Source organism: Cenococcum geophilum (assembly GCF_001692895.1).
Source record: "Cenococcum geophilum 1.58 unplaced genomic scaffold K441scaffold_8, whole genome shotgun sequence".
NCBI classification, from domain to species: domain Eukaryota; kingdom Fungi; phylum Ascomycota; class Dothideomycetes; order Gloniales; family Gloniaceae; genus Cenococcum; species Cenococcum geophilum.
Genome location: NW_027137566.1, coordinates 2,518,083 through 2,527,969, shown reverse-complemented (window position 1 = coordinate 2,527,969; position 9,887 = coordinate 2,518,083). Strand labels below are relative to the sequence as shown.

The window sequence follows — 9,887 nt, the reverse complement described above, 5'->3', positions numbered from 1 at the left end:
TTATACCTATTTAAAGCATCCTTAGTAAAGCCTTAATTGCCTAATAAGGCACTATAACTAGCTCCCCTACCTCCACCGTAACTATTACTATAACTATAACTATTGCCGCGTCCTTAACCGGACTACTTATTTAAATATAAGTTACCTAGTGGCTTATTAACCGAGGTAAAGCTCTTAGGTAAGTCCTTCCGCCGGGCCTCGTTAGTAAGGTTAGTAATTAATTAGGGTAGTAAGATTATATAGCCGTCGCGAATCTTATTATATTAGATTTAAGCCTATATAGGGAAGTGTTCGTTAACGGCGTTAATAAATTAATAGTTAATGATCTTATTATCTAGGGCAAGCTTTACCTACTTAACTCCTTAAACCGCTTCTTAGTAACGGCTTAAGAAAGTAATAACTGCTTAGTCTAATTAAAAGTGGAGCTTAATAAAAGTCTCCTATATATTAGCCTCATAGATTAAGCTACGGGCCTTAAATATCTGCTTAAGGTAATTAATATAGTCCTTTGCCGTCTGCTTATGCTCTAAGGCAGTAAGGATCTTATTATTAATTATACCAAGGATAACTAAATAGACTTTACCATCGTCCTTTTTAAACTATTTAAACTCCTTTTAGTACTTATTAGAGAGTGCTTTATTAGTTAAGCGGATTAAGTTATTAGTATCCGCAATGATTTAAGACCTCTTAAGGATCTTATCTCGCTCCTCCTTGCTAGCGTCCTTTGGTACTTAATTAATAGATATTATAGGTTTTTCTTTCTAAAGCTTTGGGTAGAGTGGGGCCGCATCTTCTTAAATAATATGTAGAAGGCCCTTACCACATAGGTACGTACTAAGCTGTGTCCAATATTAATGCCAATTTAAACCGTCTTTCTTAAGGCGTTGAATGCCTGGATAGTCTTTACCTATAGCGACGCGTAAATAAATTAATTTAACGCGTAAATAAAAGGATTTTTAAAACGTGTAAATAAACGATTTTAACGCGTAATTTTAATAATAAGGAATAACTTTATACGCAGGTGTGGTAACCCTTAATGCGGCCTATGGTAAGGCGTTAAATATAGAGTAGTAAGATATAACCTAGCACGGGTGTGATTTACCTCAGCGAGCTCAGACGTGAATTTGATTGGAGCGGATGTTCTTTCGGCCCGTCAGCAAGCTAACTAACATCCACCAAAATCACGTCTGAGAGCCTTTGGCGAGTTTTGTTAAAAGCGTAAGCAAAAATCTTAGTTTTAGCAACTTTATAAGGGGATTAAAATAAAGTCTTTTAAAACTCGTTAATAATTTTTTAGGGGGCTACTTTATATATTAAATGCCTTTAAATTATATTATCCCCTCCCAAATCTAAGATTAATTTCGTTAAAGTTGAAATTCCCGTTATTAAAAGCGTAAGCACTTTTATATAACAGGCCTATATTGGCCCCACATAAAGGTATAAAAAGCGTAAACTCTCACTAATCTATAGAGCTAGATCTCCTGAGTAATTTGATATAATTTTTTACCTTAAGAGACGTTGTAGGATCTTAATCAATTTCGTTGAAAATTGTGAGTTTTCCCATACAAAAAACGCTTGTGCTTCCATACAAATCTCCGCCAAAGTCCCTCAGACTAAGAAATCGATTAAATATCCCGAAGGAGATCAACGCGCCAGCGCAATCGATTTCTTAGTATGAGTCCACTGAGGTAAGGGTGTGGATAACCCCTTTATGGCAGCCTGTGGTAAGGGTGGTTTAATCTTCTAACATCGGCAGCTTGGTAGCAACGAGTGCTCATAACCTAATGAACTGGATCTGAGGATAAAAGAATAAATGAATCTCTTAAATCTATCTACGACGAATATAGGCCTTTATATAGGCCTAATACCTACGGAGTTATAAGTGGTTGCTTACGGACGTCGTCCCAAAAAGGAACCAAAGGGAATCTGCTTATGTAAGCAGGCAACGAACGTGGGAGGACTCTTCCAGCACCATCGTCCAGTTCTTAAAAGGCGCGCTATTCAATTGGGGTGGTTGGGGGTGGTTAGGGCTGGGGGTTTGTTTGTTTATTGTGATCTGGTTTTAGGGGCTGTATATTAGAAAAACACCATATATACCTCCACTAACGCCGAATTAGGGTGTGTGGTTTTGATAGGAAGGGTTTCTGTAGTCCTCTGGAGCTCGTGGGAGCTCTGTTAGGCTTGTTTCGCAGGTTTCTCCTTTCTGGCGGGCGATTGCATAGTGGTCGTGGGATTTCTTATTAAGAAGTTATTGTGGGTAGTTGTCTATAATTAAGATAATAATTAGAATTAATAGAAATAAAGGCTTTTAGAATTAAAGATAATGCAGTAGACGGCCCTAGGCTTATAACTATTTGAACGGATGATTAGAAATAAGAACATCTGTTTATTAAAGAGGCTCTAGAAGCTCTCTTATATACATTAGGTAGGTCCAACAAATATCAATGACGACGACGTCGTTATGTAGTAGGTCATATAGTTAAGAGAAAACAGGTAATGAGACGTTCGATAAGAAATACGAGCTCAAGATACAAGACAAACTGAAACATAGTTCGTCAGACAGTATTACGATGGTAGTAAGGAACTTCAATTCAGGTCGACAATACCCTTCATCGTTCCGTGCCCTCAAATCATGATTTTGTTTTCCGGCTCTCCTCTCTAACTTACCTAGTTCACCCGTTGCATGTGGGGAGGGGTCGGGTGGCTACAGGACTGAGAGGGAAGGCGAACTTCTCTACATATTAATCACCAGCCTTCCTTCCCACCGTTCTTTGAGTAAAGTGTCTGACGTACTGGTCACCCTATTAACCTGGCACGAAGGACTATCAAATCATTTCCGCAAGAGTAACAAGGGATAAGCGGATTGGATCCTACTTGTCAACAAAATGTCTCAGATATCAACGACCTCTATTTCTCTCCAGCTCTTCTTCTCCCCGGCTATTCTTACCCATCCTCTAACTAGCGAAAAAACCTTCCCAAAAGGTTGGCGAGGATAAAAACGGGCGACTATCTTCTCTATGATCTTTAACACAAATTCTTTCCCAATACCTCCGCCAGGTAATTAATTCTCGCATACCTTTCTTCTTTCCGGTAGATTACGCGATCCTGTCCTCCCCGTTTCTACTCCTGCCGGATTTCACGTACAGTAAAATCTCCTTAATACGATATAGGGTATATAACGATAACCTCTACATTATGATCTACACCCCTTAATCAAGCCTTTTTTCGTGTAATATTACGATAATCTGACTTTTGGCAATATCGTTAAGCACCTACCACCAATATCGGTATAACCAGTAGAGAATTTGTATGGAGAGGGCCTATTTAGCCCGCGAGGGAGACATCCTAAGCCTTTTTAGGTATTAAGCTCCTCTTTTTCCTACTTATTCACCCAACACGTGACTCTTGATATAACAATACCATTGGTATTACGATACGCTCGGCCGAACAAACGGTATCGTACTAAAGAGATTTTACTGTACCCTCTTCCCAATAATCCAAAAGGCCTCCTGAAAATTCTCGAAAATCCTAGCAAGAGAAAGCTATGCAAAGAATGTGCGGCAACTGACTCTAACGAACTACTTTTACAATGGTGGCAATCAAGCTTGGACGGAAAACATCCCGACCCCAAAAGACGACTAGGAAGCAGTAGTTGGTGCCCTATGGGTACCTGGCAAGATTCTTGCCCCCTCTGCAGGTTGGTTATATTAAACGCAAGGTACCTATTAAAGGTTGCCAAAGATTTCGGCGATGAAGAATTGTGCTCCAAATGCAGAGAGATTGGCTTTGACAAAACATTTTCCGGATACAAAGAAGCACGCTTTTCCCTTGGCCCGGTAGACCAGAGTTGGGGGAAACAACCATGCGCGCTTTGCCGACTAATGGAAGCTCTACGTACCCGGGAGGAATCTAATAGAATTAGTTCTCTCGATGAAGCGGTCGATTGTACTTTGGTCACTATTCGAAATAACCGTCTTAACGAAATATGGGATGATCGCGCGTGGACCGAGTGGTATAGCACCGTCCTCCTCTGCATTTTACCTACTATCGAACCCCAAATAGACTACTGGAATATAAGGGAGGCGGCAAAATCAGGGTTCATGAGCCGCGCTGCAGCAGATTATCCCAACCTCTCCATAGCCCCTGCAGTGAGGAGATTGAATGCTGACACCATCAACTTTAAGCTGCTGAAGACTTGACTGGATTGCTGTCGCAATAAACACTATATGACATGTGATCTTTTTCAGCGCGAACTAGTACCTAACCTGCGGCTTATCGATTACGAGAGATTAAGGGTTATACCTGCTCCTGAGAATGTGGGGTACGTGGCGCTAAGTTATGTGTGGGGGTCTTCTGCTTCAAGAGCTCCCAATATGGAAGATCAAAATCAAATGAACGGCGTGGACGCGGTCGTTAAAGACGCAACCCAGGCCACACTTCAAATCGGGTACTCTTACCTTTGGGTAGATCGTTACTGCATTCCAAAATAAAATAAGAACGATATGCATAAGCAACTACAAAACATGGATCTAGTGTACCGTAATACTGAGGTTGCCATTATAGCTGCAGCAGGGAAGGATTCATTATACGGTTTGCCAGGGGTTGGTGGTAGATTTCGGACGCCCCAACCATGTATGTCCCGCTTTGACATAGTGGCGCTTAGGGAATGTTCCATGACGGAATGGACGGCTCGAATTGTGGCGGGCTCCACATTGCGGGTAGTCTGGGGATTGGCGGAGACGGCGGCGAGACGGTCTCGTTCGTGGCGCTTCGGAGCGTTCCTCCCTCGCCCATATGAGATTGTAAATGATTCTGGTGGCTCCACTGATTGTTTATCGAGATTGAGGTGTGGCGGGGCTTAGAAGTCATCCGACGTGCCTGGCATAGAGAGCAAAATGGATTCTAAGGGGTAAATGGAGCACTGTTAACTTGAGACATCTGTGGCACGTCTCTTACTATAGAATCTTCGGAGTGGCCTTCCCCGCGGGACATCTACCCCGCGATCCCCACTATGCGTGATCACTGTTCCTGCATAAAAGATATTCAATATTCTTCTCGAGGTCGAAACAATGTCTTCTCTGGTCCATGACAGTACGATGATGATAGCGAGTAATATGCAGAATACATCTGAGTAAAAGCATGATGGGATTTTGGATAGTGATCCTGTTATCATGATCTTGGTAGCATGGAAGCCGTATCTCCTGCTGGGACCTGCCAAGAGAAGTTGGGCGTACAATCGTTCCAAAACCCGTCTCAAGACTGCATCCGTAGATTATTTGCAGGACGCAGCGGCAAAAGGGTTTTGACGATCAGGACGTAGAAGGCCTCATATATGTTTCATTGACGCCAAATTGCTCGGTTGATAATGTAACGAAGAGCATTCACGCGAGCCACTCTGCTCTTCTGTGGGCTATTAAGAGATCGTATAGTTAAGGGGGAGTCTAATCTAGAAAAGTTATTTGCTATAGATTGTTAATGTCTCAAAAGACAAGCTTCGAAGCTCGCTGCGATAAAAGGGAGGTGCCGGTGCGGTTGACCTGGGTGAGATGAGTAGAGTAACATTCTCGAATGCAGAGGAACACGATAGGATGAAGTAGAGTGCTAGAGGCAAAGAGTTGTGGACTCATGATAGGATACCATTTGAACTCCCAAGAATCTAATTAGGGCCGCTGGATCCTTCAACAAGGGCAGCTTGCGCCGCCAAGGCTTCCGAGAACGGGTGTGAGAAGAGCTCAGCACGATACTTGGACACAGCAAGTAACAGAGCGCAAGGAGTAGATGTATGACAGTATGGATTGGATGCTGGATTGGGAGAGGACGGGCGGTGTTTGGAGTAAGGCTTACCTTGAATTTAGAGTTTTCCCTTGACTCCCTTGATCCATGACCGAAACGAAAAAGCGCCTGCTTCCCTGCATAATAAGGGCGAGGGTTCTCGGGCGGTCGCTGTACGACCTCGTGCGGGGTAATGGCGACATCGGGGGGCTGGCCCCTAACCTCGCACTAACCCGGGTCGTAACCGCGCCAAAATGGCCCCCCCGATATGTGATGTATTCGCTCCCCACCATTTATCTTGCAGCCTGCTAAATCCAATCCGCTCCCAACCTAGCATGGCGGCTTGGTATGCTTTTTTATATAGTCAGCTGTGCAACCCAATTTCTCACCTAATTGTATGATCCTCACTTTTGCTGTGCTCCTTTAGTTAACCGCCAAGGACAGCCGAAATATAGTCATGTGGGGGGTATATCACAATTTACCCACATCATGTGCTCCTCCTGACTTCTGCACCGCATGTGGCGCGGTCGAAAGGGAGCACCCACCCAATATCCAGGGAAATTATTCGAGTAGTCTCTATGGATTTCTTCTGTGGTTGAACAGCACTACCAAGGCTGCACTATCCAGATTTCCTTCACCTATGCGCCTAATGTACACCCTATATATACAAAGGCACAGGAAGGGACGTGAAAATAATGCAATGATACTTAATCGCCGCCAGTTGCATTAATCCAACAGAAGAAACGGTGTGATGAAATGTCGTTTTACTTTCCCATCTAAACTGTCAACGAGTATAGAAAAGGCCGTCACACATTACTTGGTCCTATGCCCTTTCCCGGATCTAGCAGCAAATGTGGTTTGAGAAACCCTTCATCGATCTGCCGAAATGCGCCTGCCGGATCTTCAGACAGGTCTGAGAAAAGATGCTTGACTGCGGCTGTTGCGCTTGCAACTCTGGATGGCTCACTACTTCCCCCCGCAGTACTACTGCTTGCATTCGTGGTGCCTGACGTTGGATATGAAGCTGGCTCTGTATTGCCGATAGGAGAGGGCATTCTGTTAGGTGATCTTCGTACCGACGGTGGAAGATCGAGATCATTGTCGTCTTCACCATTGCTTCCACTGTCTGCTGGACTGAGTAACCCCTGATCTGCTCCATCCTGTTGTCGTCTAGCCCGGTTTGAATTTCTTCGAGCGGCAGAAATCCCGTTTGGCCTGATCGGAGGGCTACCACCATTCGCAGTCCCACTGCTGTATATCCCGTCACGGGAATCCACAGACGCGAGAGCGAATCCATTTGCGCTTGGTCGAGGAATGTGGCCGAAGCCCTGGCCCGATTTACGAGCGTATGTACCTCCAGGAACAACCTCAATGTCGAACTCATCATCCGAGTCGATCTCTTCGACTACACCCGTTCGGATGCCAAGAATCTCCAACATACGCGCTGTCGTTCCGCCGAATATGATCACCGTCAGGACTACAACAACAAGGACTGTGGCACGGAGAATGTCGCCATTGGTCCCGGACAAGCCTGCGGCAAGCGCAACACCTACAGCACCACGGAGACCAGCCCAGAAGAGCATGGCTTGGTGTGAGTAGGGCAGTTCTTCTGCAACCTCCCGACCTTGACGATGGGCACGGTACCGAATGACGCCGTTGATAAGACGCGAAAGCGGAAAAACTGCGCACCATCTTGCAACGCAGATACCGACAACAGTGACGAGGATGAAGAGTGGTTTATACTCTAGTTTCGAGTCGGTGAACAAGGATAGACCGAGATAAATGAAGATGAAATTCTCGGAGAGCTGTGCTGTGACCTGGAAGACGAACTTGGTAGTCAACTGGGTCCTCCGTGACATGTTGTGGTATGCATAATGCTTCATACAAATACCGCAGAATAGAAGCGACACGATGCCTGTAAGAGGGTATTAGTATTTAATAAGACCGGAACAGATTTACAATGCTCACCGGACATATGAATGGCATTGGAAAAGAAGTAAGTGGCGTAGGCAATCAGAATGATGAGACAACTTTCCGTTTTGGGGAATCGTCTCACATGAGTGAACTTGAGCAGTAATGACGCTCCTATGCCTACCAATAGACCAATGGCTAAGCTTCCAAAGAAGACGCCGAAGAAAATACCGATAGCTTCGAATAAACTCAAAATGCTCAATGCCTCTGCGGCTCCACCGGCCTTGTATTTTTGCGCTGTCTCGAATAATACAATGGCAATGGCGTCATTGAGTATAGACTCGCCAAAAATGACCGTATAAAGCTTCGGCTCAACTTTATATGTATTAAAGATCGCGAGGATTGTGACAGGATCCGTAGCTGAGAGTGTTGCGCCAACTGACATGGCCTCAATAAAGGATATTTTGAATCCATCGAGAGGTATCCTCGTCCATACGAATAGTATAAGACCGAGGACGACGGCAGAAATGAAAGTGCCGGCGAAGGCAAAAGTAAGAATTGTGCCAATGTTCCTAAAGAAGTTACCCTGTAGAAGTTAGATACACGTCGTAACCGAATGTATATTTCGCGACGCACCTGGTGGAGTTCATAGCCTGAGGAAAGAATAATTGGTGGTAGAAGGAGGTTGAAGAAGAACTGGTAGTCGAAGCTGACGGCGCCCAAGACGAATTCTGCGGCGGTCAATCGTAGTATCAAGCCTACTACCATACCTGGGAGGCATATTAGCTAGTCCTCAACACTTTGAGCCTTGTGTAATTACCCGCAAATATCGATAAGACCGTTTCATGTACCGCCTGTATTTTTCGAGTCTGCAGAATGTAGCTTGTGAAAAGAGCTACGATAAGCAGGACGATGAGGATGAATAGTGACCACGAGGCAAATATCTCCTTTTGTCCCGCTTCAGGCTCTGTGTAGTCGCGTTAAATCAAGCGGGGTGATGGTTCACGATTCGGGATTATCGAACTGACCATCTGGGTCTGCATCGCTTGCTTCTCTCTCTGTTGAAAATCTGGGTCAGTCAAGACGTTCTTTGGAGGAGACTCGATGTTTTGGAGGGTGTATCGTACTCATCAATTCGGTCACGGCCCACCCCATTGTGGAAGCCATTTTCGGGCTTCAGGACAATGTTAACATCTGCAGCAACCCCAGAAAGCGCAGCGCGTGGTGTCTATAGATGAAAAGGCGGATGTTTGATGGCGATGCGACGAAGGGATGCAGTGAGTGAAGTGTTGAATGTGGCCCGGATATCTCCGACAGACGTCGCACGAAGTCAGATTCAAGGCAGTCGCAGCCGGCACAGTGGTGAGATATACGACGGTTTCCTCTCGCTGGCCAGGGTGTCTTCGCGCAAGTATGATCTGTTGCTGGCGTTCGTTTCGAAGGTGAAGGCTACGGTATGTTGCTTGAGCCTCTTCTCCACAGCAGGGAATGTGTGGAGGCGCTAGGCCAAGGCTAAGGCCGGGTGCCTTAGCCGCGGCAGTGTCCCGACCGTGCGCCCCAGATCGGCAAGTTGCAGACGTGACGCATGAATCTCGCCAGGAACCAACGAAAACTTGACAAGGCACGAGAGCATGCCCACCCTACCCACACATACATCACCTGCCCGCAATACTTTGACACACCTATTCGGACCTCTCCGCTGCTTTGCATACATACTCCTTGCCGAGGGCCTATTGATTTTATTCCTACTGAACACCGCCCGACCTGCAATTATCTTGCGCCCATCAGACCATGCGCAACGCCTGCTGACTACGCCGGCCTCATCTCACGATACACTATTCAACGCACTTTCATCTCGAGTATGGCATTCTCGAAGCTGCATTGCTTACCCAGAATCGAAGCTTGACCTGTGAACAACCTCCAGGCTCCAGTTTAGCTCCCTTCGCTCCTTTGGGACGCCTACATAGCCCCAAAAGAAGCACGCAAGGAACACCACCAATCGAACCATTCGTCATCCGGCCAGTCGGTAGCGCAGCTGAGTGATCCACCAGACACGAACCACCTTGCACCTCCATCATGGCGGCCCAAGGTCCTACTTCACCTCCGTCCTCTCCTCTCCATCCTCCACACAACTCCGAGTATCCTCTAGACGCCGATGGTGCTGGTGTAGCTACTCATCCTAAAATAGTTTCCTTTCGGAGCAG

General features: G+C 45.7%; 4 protein-coding genes across 4 annotated transcripts; 2 read left to right on the top strand and 2 right to left on the bottom strand.

Moving 5' to 3' along the window:
- The first annotated feature begins 4,198 nt into the window (after positions 1–4,198).
- On the top strand, positions 4,199–4,705 carry K441DRAFT_655070 (uncharacterized protein). The gene has a single exon (XM_067647782.1). The coding sequence runs from the start codon at positions 4,227–4,229 to the stop codon at positions 4,488–4,490; it is 264 nt and encodes an 87-aa protein (XP_067507623.1). The 5' UTR covers positions 4,199–4,226; the 3' UTR covers positions 4,491–4,705.
- On the top strand, positions 4,209–4,893 carry K441DRAFT_741139 (uncharacterized protein). The gene has a single exon (XM_067654372.1). The coding sequence runs from the start codon at positions 4,503–4,505 to the stop codon at positions 4,860–4,862; it is 360 nt and encodes a 119-aa protein (XP_067507622.1). The 5' UTR covers positions 4,209–4,502; the 3' UTR covers positions 4,863–4,893.
- On the bottom strand, positions 4,894–5,387 carry K441DRAFT_344095 (uncharacterized protein). The gene has a single exon (XM_067641281.1). The coding sequence runs from the start codon at positions 5,171–5,173 to the stop codon at positions 4,925–4,927; it is 249 nt and encodes an 82-aa protein (XP_067507621.1). The 5' UTR covers positions 5,174–5,387; the 3' UTR covers positions 4,894–4,924.
- Positions 5,388–6,313: 926 nt separating this feature from the next.
- On the bottom strand, positions 6,314–9,131 carry K441DRAFT_655069 (sodium/hydrogen exchanger 8 /H(+) exchanger 8). The gene is made up of 6 exons (XM_067647781.1): positions 8,811–9,131; positions 8,712–8,741; positions 8,504–8,650; positions 8,320–8,453; positions 7,741–8,269; positions 6,314–7,687 (listed from the first exon to the last, which is right to left on the bottom strand). Exons 1-6 carry the CDS (start codon positions 8,848–8,850, stop codon positions 6,579–6,581), a joined length of 1,989 nt encoding a protein of 662 aa, XP_067507620.1. The 5' UTR covers positions 8,851–9,131; the 3' UTR covers positions 6,314–6,578.
- Positions 9,132–9,887: the final 756 nt, after the last annotated feature.